This window comes from Miniopterus natalensis, chromosome 7, assembly GCF_054644295.1.
Source record: "Miniopterus natalensis isolate mMinNat1 chromosome 7, mMinNat1.hap1, whole genome shotgun sequence".
NCBI lineage: Eukaryota > Metazoa > Chordata > Mammalia > Chiroptera > Miniopteridae > Miniopterus > Miniopterus natalensis.
The window spans coordinates 80,971,889-80,990,980 of NC_142087.1; the positions used below are offsets into that span (position 1 = coordinate 80,971,889).

The 19,092-nt window shown below is 51.0% G+C and overlaps 1 protein-coding gene across 1 annotated transcript in view; it reads left to right on the top strand.

Annotated features, from left to right (window-relative positions):
- ZNF831 (zinc finger protein 831) overlaps positions 1-18,552 on the top strand; it is a 53,686-nt gene extending 35,134 nt beyond the window's left edge. Inside the window, exons 4-5 of the mRNA XM_087818646.1 lie at positions 17,192-17,349; positions 17,716-18,552. Of these exons, the coding sequence (XP_087674772.1) occupies positions 17,192-17,349; positions 17,716-18,552 (995 nt within the window). The remainder of the gene's footprint in view (positions 1-17,191; positions 17,350-17,715) is intronic.
- Positions 18,553-19,092: the final 540 nt, after the last annotated feature.

Below are 19,092 nucleotides of genomic sequence, written 5' to 3' on the forward strand. Positions count from 1 at the left end.
GCGTGGGCTTGTAGCTGGGATGCTCCTGCTGCCCCCACGGCCAGGCTCCCTGCAGAATCGGGGCTGAAGATCACGGCCGCCTGCCCCCTCCTCCTCCCCCTCCCCCCCTTCCAGTCATCTTCAGGTTTAAGGCCCACTCCTTCCAAAATTCATATTTAACATTTAAAGAGAACTGCCCCTTTAAAACACACCCCCCCCTTGCTGAATGCTAGTCAACCTGAAATGGAGTTTAAAATAACGATCAGGGTTTGATTATGATTATAATCAGCGAGAACAGCGGAGCAGAGCCAGATCGCCACTGATCTGTCTCTCGGGGGCCGGTCGGAGTGCCAGCTGCGAATTCATCAGGAAGGAGGTTTCCTGCGCGGCCGGTCCAGCCGCGAGCCCTCCTGGGGTCCGCCTGCACCCCGAGACCCCGAGACCGGCCGGCTTGATGGTTAACCCTTTGACCGGCCAGGAGCTGCAGCCACATAGGTGCAACATCTCTGGGTAGGGATCCGAGTTACGGTTTTGAGGAGCGAAGTGGACAAGCAGCGGATGGTCTGAGTCTTGGAGTCATACTAACGTCACTAGGCAAGCTCGTGCAGCAGGTCTTTCCTGAGCACCTATTATGTGCTACTTAGAGTGTTTTAGGCTCCGGAAAAATATTTATGGTGATCAAGACAGAGCAGGCCTCCTCCCTTATGGAGCTGCTGTTCTAGCAAAAGGTAGACGGGCCACAAACCACACGTGAGTGACTAAGACAGGAGCGTGTCCTAAAGGCGGCCCTAACAAGCAATGGCCCCGCATCCTGCGGGCACTAGGTCTCAGGTCCCGAGTGTGGTGCTTGTGGCATCAACTCACATCGTCTGTCAACCACTGTCGCAGGAGGTGCTGCTGCTTCCCATTGCACAGATGAGGCCACTGAGGCCCGGGGAGGGCCGCCTGCCTCGGGTCGCATGACCTCGGCAGGGGGGTGAGACTCGATGATTTTCTTTACAACTCTGAGGTGCAGAGCTCACCGCGCAGAGGGAGGACACGCTCACGGGCATTTCTCAGAGGCGCCGCACAGCCCTACACAGGGAATGGGGGAGGGAATGCGAACCTCAGGAGGTGTTTGGATTTCGTGTGGGGTTTGAGACACTCAGAGCAGTGGGCGTGAAAGGCCACCCCCTTCCCCACAGAGCGCTGCCCAGGAGAAAGAAGTGTGCACAGTCCTTCAAAGAGCACCCAGCACATTGCTTCTTTTGGTTTAAATAAACTTTTTATTTTAAAACAGTTTTACACACAGGAGACACACCTGTCAGCATCTCACATTAGTGTGACATTTGTTACAATGGGTCATACATCAACATGGATACATTGTGATGAGGCCCACCCCATCACGGATCCGGGGTTCCCTAGCTTTTTCCTAGTGTCTTTTCCTGGTCCAGGGTCCCACCCATGACACCCCCTGACCTTCGGTCCTTGTGTCTCCTTCGGCTCCTCTTGGCTGTGGTGGTCTCTCAGGTCTTCCTTGTTTTGGGTGACCTTGACCATTTAAAGGAGTCCTGCTCAGGTATTTTGTAGGATGCTCCTCTACTGGGGTTTGATGTTTTTCTCACGGTTAGACTGGGGCGATGGATTCGGGAGGAAGACCCCAGAGGGGAAGTGTCCTCATCACGTCATATCAAAGGTCCACGCTGTCAACATGACTCCGCACTTTAAGTGTTGACCTTGACCTTTGGTGAGGGGGTACGTGTCAAGTTCTCCACTGTAAAGTGGTCCCAGCCCTCCTGCCGCCCTCAGACTGGTTACCCGCAGGGATTCCACTTCTCTCTGCCAGAAATTTCTGGCGCCTGCCTCCACGCCCTGCTCCCCGCAGGTCGCCTTCGCTTGCAGACTCTGCCTCTGCCCTGCAGTCGCCCCACTTGCCCTCTTCTGTCTCCCAGGATGCTTGGTATAATTAGTGTTTCTGCAGCAAAGATAACCCAGAGCTGCTACATGACACCAAGTTCACCATCGTGTTTACCTGAACCAGAACATTATTGGAAAAGTAAATTACTTTTATCTTCCTTGAAAATATTTGATAGGAACTGCATTAGAATCCTTGCTGAGAAAACATACCCAGACTCTATAATTGGAGGAGGGATGTTACCATAAAAAGAGAAAGAACCATAGGGTACATTTCCACACTGAAACCTATTTTACATTTTATTATTTATCCCACACTATGCCATCGAGTCCCATCACCTCTCCCTGGATTTACTGGCAGGTGGGCATAGCCTCATTCTTCCAGCCAGTGCCGAGGGGCAGAGTCCGGTGTTGGGTCCTCATATATAGGGGAGAAATATTTCTGAGATAAATAGACTAATAACTTTTTAAAAATAAAATTTTTAAAGGCTGCTTTTGCATAGTGAGGCTAAAACTGTCTCAAACTGACAGGAAAGATATACGAAGGGGTTTTCAGCCTGTCAGTCAGTCCCTCCCTCTCCGGCTATGTCCTGTAGCCTCCTGGGCCATTTGAAGTCCTTGGGACTTCACCCTCCTCTGGGCCTGGCTGAGATCCCTCCAAAGCGAGACGTTTTCATGCGGAGTCACACCCTTTCCTGCCTGTATGCAGCCAGGCAGCGAGCACAAACTGAGTACGTGTGTCTGTCTGTCCCTGGCCCAGCCTTCGGGCCGCATGGACCAGGCATCCCATAGTGTCCTCCAGGTGCAGAAGCGGGAGAGGAACGCACAGCATCCTCGTGGTGCATCGAGCCATCCTTCAGGATTGGGGGTCCTTTTTTTAAAAAAATATGTCTTTATTGATTTCAGAGAGAGGAGGGAGAGGGAGAGAGAGAGAAACATCAATGAGAGAGTCACGGATCGGCCGCCTCCTGCACGCCCCCTACTGGGGATGGAGCCCACAACCCGGGCGTGTGCCCCGACCGGGACCCGAACCCCGGTAGCCTGGATCCTGGGTGGACGCTCAGCCGCTGAGCCACGCCCGGCCGGGCGAGAGAAATATTCTGAGATCACAAACACTAATGTGCTTTCAGAATCAACTTTCTGTGTTTTCACTATGGTGTTAAATTTTTTTTTTAAGTGGTAGGAGGGCTCTGGGCTACTGCTTCTCCCTGCTTAGCTTTTTCCTGGGGGCTGCACTCCTGGGTTTTTTGAGAGCCCCCCCCCAGAAGTTATTTCTCCATCAAGGGCTGTCAGGGCCACCTCCAACTCCGTGTTTGTGAGGTGCTCTCCTCCAGAAGACATCCCAAAGTGTTGATAAAAACTGCTCATCTCAAATCCATCCAGACCCCACTGCTGTCCCTGGATTAAACAGGGGACAGAGCCTGGAGCCAGGGAAGAGGTGGCTGCCCAGCCCAGGGCTTCAGCCAGACTTTTCCGAGCATGGCCAGCCCCAGCCTGCTACTCTCTCCCTACACCCAAGGCAGGGTGGCACGAGTTAGCAAACGCAAACGCGCAGCACCCAGTTCAACTTGAGCCTCAGGTCAGCAGTGAGTAAGTATCTCTTTCTCAGCATGAGTGTGCCCCAAGTATTGCACAGGACACACGATGCCAACAGTGATTCACCGCTGGCCTGAAATTCACACTGAACAGGGGCGTCCACATTGTATGTGGCAGCCCTGCCGTCAGGCCCTCCGACCCCCCTTCCTGGCACTGACCTTTCTGGGGACTCCATGTGTTTGAAAATGTCCCCGGAACTTGCTTTCAAATCCAATTTCACCTCTGAATCCCGGTCAGTTTGAGATTCCCGCTCATCTCTGTCCTGCTTGCTCGGGACCCTTCCTCGGCTGGGTTGCTTCTGGGATGTTTGTGTTTCAAATTCTTCATCGGTTATCTCCTGAGAGGTGGGGGGCTGGTCCCGGTCGCTGAGCTCCCGAACCCCTTCTGATTCCCCTGTAATCAGTCCGTTTGGATCCCCCCCCCCGTCTCTTTTTACTTTGTGTCCCTTTCTTTTCCCTTTGGGCTGCTTGGCTCAAGTGAGGTGTTCACTTCACAGGACCTGAGGCCTCTCAGCTGAAACCCTGGGACCTGGACCAGAGGAGGGAGAGGTGTTGGGGCTGGGCTCAGAGGCCCCCCATCACCATTCCTTCATCAGTAAGGCCACCTTCACTTTCGGTTCAGGGCCAAACCGCGGGAGGAGAGGGGTCAAGCCTTCCCTGGAAGTCAGGAGGGGAAGCTCCAGAGCCGCGCCTTCGGGCTCAGAAACTCCTCTGGGCAGGCGGCCCCCGGGGAGCCTCACGCCCAGGGCCGTCCCGCGCTGAAGCCCGGTTTCCATCTTACTCCCTGCCCCGCGCTAGCCCCCGTCCCCCGTCCTCTCCCGCGTTTATCGGAGCGTGGGATGGACGCCTTTCCCGGGTTCACGATAACGAGGGGTGTGCCGAGTCCGTCCTGGTGAATCCGGGATGCGGGATATTCGGCCAGAAACACGGCGAGCCTTGTTTTCCCGTCTGAGAAATATTGGACGTAAAATAGACCATTGGCGCTCAAAATAGAAGTTTGGGAAGTTGCTTTTGCGCAGAGAGGTTGAAAGCTCCTTGAGGAGAGGGAGCAGGGGCAGCCTGTCACTGTTGCTCACCTCCCGCGGCTGCGCTGTCCCCTGCCTGCCACGGGGGCCCTGGGGGTCCTGGGGGCCCTGGGGGCCCAGGTCCACTGCACCCTTTCCTCCTGCTCCCTCCACACTGACTTTTCTCCCGCGCTCCGGAGGCCCGACCGGGAAACCCACCGGAGCCCACTTCCCTCCGCGGGCCTCCCTCTCTGACGGACGTCCTCACAACCGTCTCATTTTTCTGTCACTATCCTCAGAACAGTACAAATGACTTTATTTCAAAGCCATTATGTTAGTCTACTCCATGATCATTTGCGCTGTGTGCTTTTTTTCTGATTTGAATTTAGTAATAACATATTTTTAAACAGAAGTCAAGAAGAATTCCCAAATACAGCGTCAATGACAACTGCTTACGGTTCAGTTTTTTCTCTCTCTGTAATCTCCTTTTATCGGACCTTAGTTTTCCATACTTGATGTAGTTGTCATTTCTTTCTACTCACACTTTAAACAGACACTGGGACTGCTATCAGGAGAACATTTCGAAGAGGTAATCGTACGGACCCCGCTGCCTTTCATTCCAGAAAAAGGCCACGTGGGCGGCTCTGCAGAATCACAGTCTATCACCTGGACGCATGTCCCACTGCGTCTCCCCCCAGGTGAACCTCCCGCGCCTGCGCTCGATAGCACTCTTTTCCAGATAGACCTGAGGGGCACCTGCCCATTTTCTGTCAGGCTATAGGTTTCTTTCCCCTATTGCGTTAGCATTACAATACGGGCTCCTACTGTGGGTGGTGAACTAGAAATCTTCGGAGAAGATGCAAAGATTTTTAAAATGCCTCAAAGCACGGACTTTCTAGAGGATTCTAATATGTCCATTATTGCCTTTTTTTTTTTTTTTTTTTTTTAGAAATAAGATTTCTTAATTAGTTTGGTAGGATTAAAAATGACTTCTGGGGCAATAACCAAGCTGATTAAATTTAGAGGAAGCGAAAGCATACCACTCGAGGATGGTTTCTGAAGTTCAAAAAGTCCTGTCATTGAAGTTGCACATCATAAAAGGTAGACTTCCTCAAGCTGGTGTGAGGGCAAAGAGCATCTTCAGAGAATTCTGGAAGAGTCTGGTCTGTCTCCTCCCATGATTAATCAATCCTTCCCCTTTGTTCCGCCTCTCAGCTTGCAGGGGCCTGGCGGCCTTGAGGTTCGCGCCTTCGTGATGGCTTCATGGCAGGTGCAGCCTTCCTTCCCGCTTTTGGTCATGACCATCTATTTTCTGTCAGGATCCATAGAAACCAGAGAGAGGCTTTTGCTCAAAAAACACTACTTGAGCGGCGCTGCTGCGGGGTGGAGGCACAGAAGCGCCCTCTCTCTCTTTTGAGATGGAAATCTTCAGCCGAGATGGAGCCAAGTTGAAAGTATTTCAATCGCCGCGTGGTCTGCCCTGTCGAGTTCCTTTCATTATTAAGAAAAGCCACGCTTATAAAATAAGCCTGAAAGCATACATTCCTGAGTAAGTTTGGGTATGAAAATTTCTAATGAGAATTGGGGGCCTCTTCTATTCTCGCCCTTTTTATATCAGTCCCCTGGCTCTTGGGTTGTTTCCAGAAATGCTATTGACTGCTGTACCTGTTCACAAAATATTTTGAACTCGCTCTTCCAATAATGTTGTTTAGAAGAAATATCTGATTGGGAGAGAGCATTCGACTCTCCAAGCACTTGCCTCCCCTCAAAAAAAGCCAAGAGGCTGGAAGGGCAGGTGCCCTGCGTGAGGAAAGCACCCAGCACGGTGCGAGCGAGAGGAAGCGTGTTGGGAAAGCAGACAAGCCCTCCCGCCCTCTTCCCTGCTGTTCCTGCCCAGTTAGGTTTGGTTCACCTGCGACTCAGGTTTGAGGGGAGGTCTGGGCTCAGAGGCTTCTTTTCCTAAGGTGGTGGGAAACCCAAGTCGGCGAGGCCAACCCACTCCTCTACTTTCTTTCCTCCCTTTGCTTCTGTCTGAAATGAGTCTACTTCCCCTCATCAGGATTCATGAAGGCGGAAAGGGAAGATCTTTCTTTCCAGCTATTATCATTGAAATGGATCAATTTCTTCTTTTTAAGGATGCAAATCTTCAGGAAAAATGAACCCTCTCCAATACCTCCATTATATTTCGAAAAGGAGACTGGCTTTTCCAGACCCATTTAGTTATGAGAAACACTGAGAAAGAATCAGTGCGGAGCAGGGACCGTTGATTCCCACCCTGGCATCGTGGATTTTAAACGGCATTTCCAATAACTGCTTCTTTTCCCTTGACCTCATGTCTGCTTTGCTCTCTAAACTTTAGGGGCATGGTCTAGGCACAAGCTTTTAACTGAAGGGTTGATTTTTTGAACATGCTTTTGCACTAAATACCTTTCAGGGGCAAGGCCAATGTCTGTGAGGGAAATCTCAGAGTGATTGCCTTTCATCAGAGAAATAGGAAAGAAATGAGGTACCGGTAAGAAGTCGTTTCTGACATAAACACACGATTACTCAGAAGAGAGAAACTTTTCAGAATTGCCTCAGGAGAGAGAAATACCCTGTTCTGTAGTTAGGCTTCGATCAGTGCGACTTTCTGTCCCTCTGGTGGGTTGTTCAACTTGCTTTTCTCCGAAGAACAGGGCTGGGGCCTCTGAGTCACCCTCCTTCTCCTGGGCTGGTTTCGTGAGGTGACATTTAGGGATTACTCAGGCTGGTCACAGCCGACCCTTGAGCCAGATTACCTGAGGTGTGATTCATAGCTCAGCTCCTTGGTGGCACTTAGCACAGTGCTAATCACTGTGCAATTATGTCCTAATCTCTGTGTCTGCAGCTCTGGACTCGCCTGCAGCCAGCAGCCGGGTAGAAGCAACTGATTGTCACGGAGGAGCCGGGACTTAGCCCGAGGCCGAGCACGGCCCTCTCTCCCATCTCACTTGCTTCCTTTCTCGCCGGCATCTCTTCTCTTAAATTCTGCACATGACTAAACTTTCATGTGACTGAAACATGCTACCTGGGTCCTCCCCTGCAGCATTGCTGGGGGAGAATCCCCCGGGGTGGCACCATCCAGGCCCCTGTCTCTCACTGAAGAAATGGCGTGTCACACGAACTGACAGGCCCTTTCTGAGAGGAAGGGTCACCCGATGTGTTGAAGACATAGAATCGCTGAACGCCCGGGGGGGCTGATGCCATCCTCCGAAATGAAGCAGGTGGGAGTCCTGAGTGAGCTGGGGCAGGTGGGCTGGGGACGGTCCCTCTGCATTTCTCCCGCCCTGTTCTCTGTCACAGATCCCCTGTGATGTCTTCCGCAGAGAAACGAAAATGGCAGCCTGAACTCCAGGGTCCCCCCAGCCACCTGCTCGCGGCGGTGGCTCTGTCCCATGCCTGTCCCTGTCAGAGTTAATGGGGAGAGCCATCAGTTAGTAACGCTGCCGTCGGGGCTGCTGAAACAGGCTAACACCTCCTTCTCGGGGTGTAAGTCTTAAGAAATGATGAGGCAATTGCTTAAACACATCAATTATATCCCGAAGCCTGAACTTCTCTGCTCTGTAATTTTCATTTAGAGTTAAGAAAGTTTGAAAGTAATGATCCATAAAGCAGGCTATCTGGCTTCAATTTGGGCACTAAATCATTCAAGCGGCAGGAGCGATTCATGTTGTTTTCTGTGGTTCTGTAGTTTCCCTGCCCCCCCCCTCCAACCCCCAACGTGTCCTCTCTCTTTTTCAGGGCACCCTCTTAATGTCAGAACATGATTAGAGTTTCAACTTACCAAAAGATTTTAAGCATACTCTCCCACTAAGTATGTTTTTTTGGAGAAAATGGTAAGTGGACTGTTCTCAAACTGATTGCCTTTCATTAGAGAAAGAGCAGAGAAAGAAGCGCGGAGAAAAGTGCTTTCTGAGAAAAGAGATGGGCCGTGATTACTTGGAAGAGGCAAAATTTCAGAAAAAAATCAGGATGGTACAGAGATGCTTCAGATCTGGTTAGAGATGGAAAAATACACTTTCCTCTTTCTTTTGTGAGTCAACTTTTCTCTTCCTGAGAAACTGAACTTTTGTTACAAAAATGGGAGGTTTTACGTCCGTCTCCCCGCGGCGGGGGCTCGCCGGACTGCGCGGACCGTGGCTCTGCCCGCGCGCCCGGGCGCTCGGGCTCTGCCTCCTCCCTTCCCGTCTTAATTTTAGAGCCTTTGTCAATATTTATCTCTTATTTGTCTTTCAAACCCATAAAGCAACACCATACTCGTTGGAACGAAGGAAGCAGTAGGGATGTATCCAAGGCAACGTGACAATTCTCAGCCTCATGGCCTCGAGGCCGCCAGGGTCAGGTTGCTGACGTCTCCCCACCTTTCTACATGGACATACAAGTACCAACAGACACTTATTTTATTTTTTTACACAAGTAGATCATACCATACTTGGTAATCTACAACACTTTCCTTTTTTTAAAATTATATTTTTAAAAAATATGTTTTTATTGGTTTTAGAGAGAAAGGAAGGGAGAGGGGGAGAGAGAGAGAAACACCAATGAGAGAGAAACATCAACATGGACTCGCTGCCTCCTGCCTCCTGGGGGCCGAGCCCGCTACCTGGGCACGTGCCCCGACCGGGAGTTGAATAGACGGCCTTTTGGTGCCTGAGATGAGGCTCAACCACTGAGCACACAGGCCGGGCAACTCTTTCCTTCTTCATGCACCTTATATATACAACGCTAGGCCTAGGTGATAAATAGATAAACGGATGGTTTTAGTAATGGCTTAAAATCGCCCAGGACAGCTGATCCATCATTTCCTTATCTAATCCTTCCCCTCCTGATGGGCATTTGAGTGATGGCTGCTGGTTTTCCTACCGCTGCTCCTGCTACAGGAAACATTTTTGCTCAGTTTCCCAATAAAGCAATTGCTGGGTCCACTCACATGCTGGGTCATTACAGCTTTCATTTTATAAGATACTACCAAAGTACTTTTGAAAAATAGCTTTACTCTCCCATAAATACTTTTAAGCAGTATTTTAAAAAAAGAAACGTTGTTTCAGCAAAAGAGCAGAGCCTGGATGAACCCCAAAGTCTCCCCTTCAGGGTCCTTCACTTGAGCTTCCTAACTAACAAGGGGTCACCTGCCCCCAGCCTCTCCTTGACCACATTCAGGCAAGAGACATGCTGGTCAGCAGTGTCATTGTTTGAAAATTAGTTTTTCATCAGTGTTTAAAAGCACCTGGAATCCAAATTTGGGTTTCTTGTGGAAGACGGACAGTTCTGGAAAACTGGACCCTTGGTCTGTCACGGTCTCACTCCCGGGAGCTGAGAGTCAGTTGCGCCCTTAAGCGTGGCCACCCCTGCATTCTTGGCAGCCCCTGCTCCGGGCATCTTCCCTCATTTGTGTTTTCTGTCTCACCCTGTAGCCTCGAGCTGGGACTCTTAGTTTAAACCGGGTTTCTCAACTGCAGCCCTGATGACCTTTGCTGCTGGGTCACTGTCAGCGGTGGGTCGTCCTGAGCACTGTAGGGTGCCAAGCAGCATCCCTGGCCCCAGCCACAAGGTGCACCCCTCTCTCCAAGTCAGGACAACCTGAAAGCCTGTAGGATCACCTTGGTTGAGAACCTCCGGTATAAACACATGCATAAAACCCATCTTCTTGACTCAATTTTGAGAAACTTTCCCAAGAGTGTTCCTGACCCTTTTCATTGCGTCTCTTTATTCTAGAGGCCTCCGTTCTGTTTTATGAAGGAACGTGTTGAATTCCGTACACGACCAAGCTCTAAAGTCACTGAAATGTTTCAAATCAGCCCCATTCACCGCGTTCGGGGGAGTATCTGAGAGGAGAAAGTTATCAAAACACTTTCATCTCAGGGACAGAGACGGGGAGCAGGCAGATTACAGGTGGTTTCAAGCAAAGGCGGGACCTAATTACACGCAGAGGAAGGCAGGCTTCTAAGGACGCCTGAGGCGCCCCCGGGCCCGGGACGGAGGGGATGCGGCCCTGGTTCAGGAGTTATCTCTGTGTTTCCTCCGGGCTTCGGGCGCGCTAAGCTCGGCCCACTGTTCTCATCAGAAGGTTCCTGAGTCGGGGGTCGGGGAGGGGTCTCTCCGGGGCCCCCTCCCCCTTGGCCTGCTCTCTCCTGTGACAGGAGCTGCATCTGCTCTCATTAGAATTAATAGAGAAGTATTCATTCTTTCCCTAAAGCTATTAGTTGAGTCACAGGGCTCTGAAATTGCCGAAACAGAATCATTTCTCCTTCATTCTTGAGGAAAGGTGAGACACCGTTGCGAGTCTATCAGTTACTTCCCGGGAAGAGACCCGCACACATGGTTTTCATTCAGCAGTAAGAAACTTTTCAATAATGATGCGTGAGGTGGACGGGCTGGGAGCAGCCTGGGCCTTGGACCTCTGGCGTTTCCTTTACTCTCTTGTGTTTACCTCCCAAGATCCCATCATCTTGTTTCTCCTCTGTCTTTTAAAGTCACCCTCGTGTTGCCTGAACACAATAACAACTGTAACTCGAGGCGAGATTTTAAGCGCCCCTTCCCTCCAGGTCGCTTAGGTGAAGGTCTGTGTGGGGGAGTCCGCATCCTGGCTGCCTGTCATCAAAGAGAGAAAAGAGATGAAAACCACAAAGAAAATCAGTTTCCAAAAAAAAAAGGATTTGTTCCTGGTTACTTGGAGGCAAACTTTCAGAAGATCACATTAGGGTAGTGCTAATACCCGAGGCTGCATGCGATAAATGTGTTTTTCTGCTCTTCTCTCGAGTCCCCTCCATCTGTGGAACTCAAGTCTGAGGCCCCCCACGGAGGTGGGATCATTTTCTGATTGGAATCGATGAGCCCCAGCTCCTGCTGGAGAGGAATAAAGCCTGTTTCTTCCATCCTTCTAAGGAAGTTTTGTGAACAAAAACTGTAATAGGATTGCAGAAACAAATGAATTTACTTTCAAAACAGTTTAGTACAATGTCTAGCATGCAACAGAAACTCAAAAAAATATGTCGCTTGAATAATGACATGAATGAATGATTCGAACTTATTAGAAAACCAGCCCCAGCGGGGACAGTGTCTGCGCGATTTTACAATGTGTGTGGTTTCACTCTTTCCCATCGATACGGGTGGGGTCAGGGCCCTGCGTCAGCATCTCATTGCCCACTCTGCTTTCTTTCACAGTATTTACCTCGTGTGCTTGGTGAAAAAAATTTTCAAAATATTTTTATTGATTTTTAGAGAGAGAGGGAAGGAGAGGGGAGAGAAACATCAATGTGAGAGTGAAACTTCGATCAGCTGCATGCCCCCACCCGGGATCAAACCCCAGCCTGGGCATGAGCCCTGACCAGGAATTGAGCCTTTCGGTGCACAGACAGAGTATTGGCTGTGCTCAATACTCGATAAATACGAGATCAAGAAATACTTAGGTGCAATAATATGGGCTCCAAAAATATAGATAAAAAAAAAGGGCTTGACAAACTTTTGAATAAACGAGCAAGTCACTACCCTCACAGCGATGCCTTTGAGGGTTCTGCTCAGCTCTCCTTAAGTAATCACAAATTATATTTGCCAGCACTAGGTACACCCTTCAGCGCCTGGGACGCCTCTAAACAGTCTCGTCTCGGGCCAGTTAACAGGAGGTTGTGCTCCAGTCTTGCTGGCGCCCATCACTTGCTTCAGAGGCCAATGTGGCAGGTTCATCTTTACTCAGCCTTACAGTTCAGCCTTTGGATCCAGATTAACGGCGTGCTCGGTGCACTGGGGCAACCAAAAGAAATGTTTCAAGTTACTTACGTTTTCCGATGATGATATTAGAGTAACGTGTCTGTTAGCATTGTCATCGGGCCTGAGGGTTAGACGGCCGGGAGCAGGCTTGTCAGGAATGGCGTCTCTGTCACACTGGAGGTTTCGCCATGTCGTTGCCTCACCCCCCTTCCTTGCCAGTTATTTTACAGTTTCTTATACGCCTTTTCAAGATGCTAAATTTAAATTTGCTATGATGTTTTAAGCAGTCTCTTCCTCTCTAAACATGGTCGGGCAATTATTTCTAAGGAAAATTATTAAAAACGCAGCTTTAACCGGGGGAGGGCAGGATGGGAGCAGAGCTGTGATGGGCCGGTTGTTCTAGTAAGATCCGCAGAGTAGCGGGAGCACGCTGTCCCGGAGGCCCGCACGGTGCTGAGAGAATCCGGAATCTCTGCAGACGTAGGAAGTGACTCTTGAATGACGCGGGGACCCAGATGCCTTAACATTTGGCCAGGGTGCGACCTGCTTCTGGGAAAGGGCCATTCATTTCAAAGCAAGTCAGCAGCCTTCTCCAATAACCCAAATTCATTTAACACACTCCGGTGACATTATTTGGGTGTTTTTTCCCACAATTATTAAAGATAACTCACTTTTCTCTGTAGACGGTAGGTCAGAAGCAAATTAAATCAATGGATTCGGCCCCCTCACTTCTCAGGTGAGTCAGAAGTTATTGGCCAAATGCGTACATGGCCTTTCCGAGCGGCTGAAAAATCCAAACCCCCTGCCGAGAAGACATTTGGACAATCTGATTATTGCCTCTGTACTAATTGGTTTTACTTCATTGGATTGAATGAATTGTCTGGTTGTTTTGTCACTGTGGGGACACGGCTTAATCCACTTAGCAGGAGGGGAGGCACTTGGTAAACTATGGGGCCGTGAAAACCTTTATCATCATTATTATCTTTTGGTGATTTTTCGAGGGTGGCCATGAGAATGTCTTCAACGCATCCATTTTCATCCATCTGACTTCCACCACCCTAGCCACGCCATCTCACCTGGCCCGCAGACCTCCCTGGTCACCGGGTACCTGGTTTTCCCTTCTCTATTCCCTCCCCCTGGAAATATAGCCTCTGGATGGAGGCACCTGCATCTTTAACAGATGCATTCTGCGGAAACGCTGGTTTCTTTACAGTGACTAAGACCTGACCCCTTCCCACCACCTGCCTGTGCCTGCAAGATCGGAGCCCTGTGGACTTCCCCACCTTCCTCGGGCCCGCCCTGCTCAGCACCTCCCTTCCCTATGGTTTCCCTGATCCCCAAGCTCCTTCCCGCCTCGGGGCCTGGCACCTGCTGCTCCCTGGTCTGGAAGGCCCTTTGTGGGTGGATCCTGCTCCTCCTCAAGATCTCATTTCGATGTCAGGTGCCTCCTTCTCCGAGAGGCCTTCCTCAGTTAGGTGAAACTCTCACCCCCATTACCCTCTGTAAAGCCGTGTCGCGCTCGGACATGCCCTGCGTATCATGCTCTGTGACACGGCCTCATTCCCTGCTCATGGCCATAGCCTCATCACAGCCTCACAGTCATTGTGACTCTCTGATGTTTCTTTCCTTCACGGCCCCTCTCAGATTCCAGGTGGGTGGATTTGTTTCTCTCCCCCGTTGGAACAGAAGCTCCTGAGGGCCAGGGCACCTTTGGCTGGTTCGTCTGGCTCAGGCAGGACCCAGGGTGTGTTTGTTGAGTCAGTGGCTGGAATGACAAAGGCCTGGTCTGTTCATCAGGCAACCCCAATAACAGGAGCTCAAAGGAAGATTGTGCTAAAAGGAAAGTTATTGCTTCCGTCCCCAAACCGTTGCACTTTTCTCTAGATTTTCCAAGCTGACTTGCCTGGATTAGTGCGCTTGGGAATCCAGTAACCAACTCCTGAGCTATGAGAAGTAGGTCTGTCTTTCTGGTTCAAGATGGAGGACAGACCACATTAATTTAGCTCCGCTTTCCTCTAAAAATCCAGGAAGGGTCAGTAAAGAAATGTGTCTATGAGGACACAAGGACAAAATGGCAGAGGAAACGGTGCCACGGCTGTGGGGACTGGTGCAGGGCCGAGAGCCACCCCGTTAGCAGACCCAAGAGAACACAGTCCCCATTCCCCAGCGGGTAAAACCTAAAAACTCCAAAATTCATGGTGCCTGGCGGGGCTGAGAACAAGAAGACCCCCCAGATCTCTACCCATCTCTCTGCTCACAGTGTGGTCACTTCCCTTCCCCTCTACCCCCCAGCAGAATACTGGGGGCTCACTCCTGGAGCAGGTACAAAATGCTGGGGGACACCAGGCACAGTCAGTGGAACAGGGAGTGAGGGGATTTTATTGAAAACTGAATGGTTGATAGCACATGTTGGGTTCCCCAACCCTCGCCCCCGATTTCAACTCCAGCGGGCTGGCAGCCTGGCTTGCACCCTCCAGGCAGGAGGTTGGAGGTTGGTGTGGGAGCCGACCAGCCCATGTAGAGCGCCAAAGAAAATGACCTCAGAGTTTGCCACTTAAACAGGGAGGCCAGATAACCAAGCCGGGTGGCCCACAGTGGACAAGTTGCGCTTGTAAGGAGCTCCCAACCAGCTTCTTTGTGCCTATTTTTTAAACATGGATGAATAGTTAGGATTGCTGAATATCTCAGGAAGGTCTTTAATATGAAAGAAAAAAGATAAAAACAAACAGAAACAATGGGACTTGGAAGAAAGAGAGACTATGTAGGGAGAGACAAACCAGCAAGAACAACAGACCATTATTCATGTTAACAGAGATGTCACGGAAGGTGTTGGGGCCATGAAATAACAGTGGGTGCTACAAAGAAGGAAAGTAGTGATTATTAATAACAATAGTGGGCTCTTAGGAATGAAAACATGATCGTAGAAATAGACACGCATGAGTTGGAATAGAAAATTGAAAGAATTCTCCCAAGAGGAAAATTAAAGAAAACAAAGAAATAGAAAATAGAGAAGATAAGAAAGTAGAGGATTTGACAAGGAGGCCCAATAACCTTGTAGAGAGAGTGAGAAGAGAAAACGGGAAATCAAAGACTTGTATTTTTCTAAAACTGAAGGACATGATTCAGATCAAAAGGCTGTACCAAGTGCCCAGGCAATGCTGGAAAATAGACGAGGACCGCGGTGACACCGAGACAAAGAAGCAGCTAGGGATTTCCAGAGCGAGCAGCAGACGGGGTCGGTCCCCAGGCTCCCGGCCATCGCCGCCGGCTGCAGGCTTCTCAGCAGCGAGAGCGGAGCGGGGCGCGGCCCCTTGCGGAGCAAGACTCGCCGGCTCGGTGCTCTCCTCACATCAGCGGCCGGCTCAAGTCTGAACAACTTTGTTTCACGCTCCCTGTCTCATGAAGCTGCCAGGAGTTTGAGTTAGGAAAGAAGAGAGTAAACCAAGGGGGCTGTGAGGGTCCGGGGACCAAAGACAGCGGGTGGAGGGAGGTACAGGGACACAGCCTCGCCTGGGGCCCCCGAGCAGCAGTCAGGGAGGAGGTCAGACTGGAGCAGGTGAACCCCACTCGTGACACTTTCTCACCTGTATGGTGATGACCAGACGGAAAGAGGGTGGGGAGGTAGAAGAGGGGACAGGGGGGTAAACGGTGACAGAAGGAGACTTGACTTGGGGTGGTGAACACAATACAATACACAGATGATTATCGGAATTGTACTCCTGACACCTATATAATTTTATTAACCAACGTCAACCCAATACATTCAATAAATTTTTTTTAAAAGCTTTAATAAAAGAACATTTCACAAGAGATCTTTCTAAGAGAATGAAACCTTAGACCACTGGGAAGGAGGCTGGCCATAGAAAACGAAGCAGAAGAAAAAACACAAGGGAACGACTAACTCCAGGGGAGGCCTGTCAGTCGGCAAGAAGGGCAGTGTCCTCCCAGCACAGCAGGGCGCAGGCGCGAGGAGCACAGCAAGGGACACAGGGACCCGGTCAATGTTCTGACAGATGGGACAGCAGTTGGTTAACTGTTGAGAAGAGGCAGGGCTGGGAAGTGCGCCTGCCGGTGGGGTGGCCAGGGTCGTGGGTAAGGGGCACTCGTCCTAAGCCCTCCTCTCCCCTGTAGAAGTCATAGGCTGTCCTCCAAACCGGAAAACAACAAAGCCCCCAAAACAAAACAAGAAACCAAGAACTAGTGCTGTGAGCATGTCTCCAGGAGGACAGGAGGTGCATGTTAAAAGGACTCAAAGTGGGGAAAGAGGAGGGAAGTGGTGGACAGGTGTTGCCGTTTTCCTTAATAAGTAGAAAGGTTGGATTTTTTAAAAGTCTGTGCATTTCTAACTTTCATCAACATAAAAACAACTTTAAAAGGGGTCTAATGCTTTTCCTGGTGACACAGAGATTCTAGAATGTTTTTCTGATCTGCCCTCTCTGAAACTCTGGTGCCTCGGGCCTGCCTTCCTGGGACAGGCTGTTGTGTGGATGTTGTTAAGGTCACACCTTCGTCTCCCCTCCCTCCTCCCCCAAATCAAACAATAACCATCACAACACAATGGCAACACAAAACCAGCCTCCCCTCCCGCTGCCCAGGGCCGGAGGACATCGTCCGAGATGCAGGGGGCATTTCCACTCTCCACCTCCGGTTCTGTGGGCAGAGAATCCCAAGCCGATCCAAACTCACAAACGTGGCCAGGGAGACTCCGAAGGAAAAGAGCTACATGAAACATTTTTAAAAAATATATGTAATTTAGGGATTTTTCTGCCTTTGGGAACTGGTTCTGCCCCTTCTTTCCTCATCTGAGCAGAAGGGGAGACATTTTATTTGACCGTGGGAATTGGTTCAAGAGAAAGTGATTCCCGTACAGCGTGGGAGCTGACGGCTGACTTAGAGCTCACAGAGGGTCATGACGACACAGGTAAAGTGCTAGGGAATTACTGCTTGCTGATTTTATAACTTCAGGTGTATATAAATGTGCCTCCCCACTTTCAGGGCTAAGTCTGCGCGGGGAGCCACCTTGCACTGCCTCCGCATCGGCTCCCAGCTGTGGGAATGGAGAGGAGCAGGGAGACCGAAGACCAGCCTCGGGGAGCGGCTCTCCCAGCACAGGTCCCAGGACTGTCGGGGAGCGAGACACCTCGACCGTGACGGTGGGCATTGCGGTTCTGCTCCGCCTCTGTGGGTCTGTCGTCTGGGCTCGTGGCCCTCCTCTCCCTGTCGGTGCTCAGTGTGCCCGGGATGGTGGGGCAGCGAGGGGTCCGCTTGGTCACAGAGCCAGATGCAAACACAGGGCAGTCTCGCCAGCCTGCTTTATGTCACCAGGGAACTTGCCTTGCCTTAATGCCCCAATTAGTTGTTAGTGGAAACCGATTGAGAATGTGATATTGAAGTTCGCACTCGGTAAAAAGTGATTAAGAACTCAAGGCCTTGTTTTCACTCAGGACCGTGTTTCTGACCACAAGGTTTGTGCCAATTAACCTCTGCCCCCATATATTTCCCTTTGTACTTTGTTATAGGATATTATTCCATCTGCCGGTGAGCGTGGTGACTGCTGTCCTCAGAACACTGTGGTCGGGTCAGAACTCTCTCTGCCACCCGACTTGGGCACGCACGTGGCTAGTGGCCTCCCGTCCTGCGGCAAAGGTCTCAACCAGGGGTTGCCTGAGACTCAGCCGCCCTCCCAGGAGCAAGTGGCGGCAGATCCCACCCCGTGTGCGTTCTCAGACGCTCAAGAACCTTCAACCTTTGAGTCTGAAGGAAACTCTCCCTGCCACGACATTGCTACCTCTGTGGCTGCAGTTAGTACTTCTCTGGGGGCAGGAGGAGGTCCTACAGCCCCAAGCACTCCCAGTGCAGAGCCACAAGGCCGTGGCCGAGCTGCAGGGGAGACTCCGACACCGAGCTCCCTGGACAGAAAAGCTATAGCCCAGGGCACGTCACGGTCACTCTTGCCAGGGAAACCTTCGCCTGGGTGCAGACTCTCAGGTTCGGTTGCATTGAGGTCACCAGGAAAAACTCATCTTGACATACCGGCTTCAGGACCAAGTTCAACTAGTTCACACCAAGAGACAGGGAGACCCAAGACACCTTTTCCTCCCGGGGAGCAACATGTGTGTGGGGAAAGGCTTGTCCCCTGCCTTCCTGGGGAGGACACTGAGAAAACGCAAGAGTCTGGATCAATCGCTCGGAAGGACGGGGTGGTTCCCTGTAAACCAGCGCAGCCCCCTGCAGTCCCGGAGGCCCCTTCGAAAGCCACCAAGAAGAGGAGTTTGGAGGGCATGAGGAAGCAAACTCGAGTGGAGTTCAGCGACACCAGCAGCGATGACGAAGACCGTCTAGTGATAGAGCTCTGAGCTCCCAGGGACAGATGGCCCCTACCGTCCAAGACTGGCGATGCTTCCCAGTCAATGCCACCGAGCAGGTGGGACCCCTGAATTCTCATCGTGAAGCACCTAAAGACTGGGAAAGCCACATTGGGTTCTTTCCAAGACATCCCCAACCAACTCCAAACCCCTGACTCAGCCTCACCCTTCCCCAGACCCCCTGAGGCCCGTCTGGCTGGTTCACGGGTGCCACAGGGCAGGGTGGCTGTGCAGCAAAGCCTAAGAATGCTGGGCCCACGGCGACTGTGGCTGGACTCCAGCGGTGTCCTCCGCCTCTGCTCTCCACTGCCTCCTCCCTAAAGTGGCATTAACCACGAGAGCCACGTCACCAACAAGCACACCCCACAGAGTCAAGGCAGCCGACGTCCTCATTAGTAAACGGAGGGTAAGCACGTGTGGGGCAACTGGGGGATGGGCCATGGATTGGGCACCAAATTAACTTCTGTTCATTCTGGAGACAAAATTCAGATTCAGTAAAAAACTGAAGTTTGGTCAGAATAATTTTCCTCC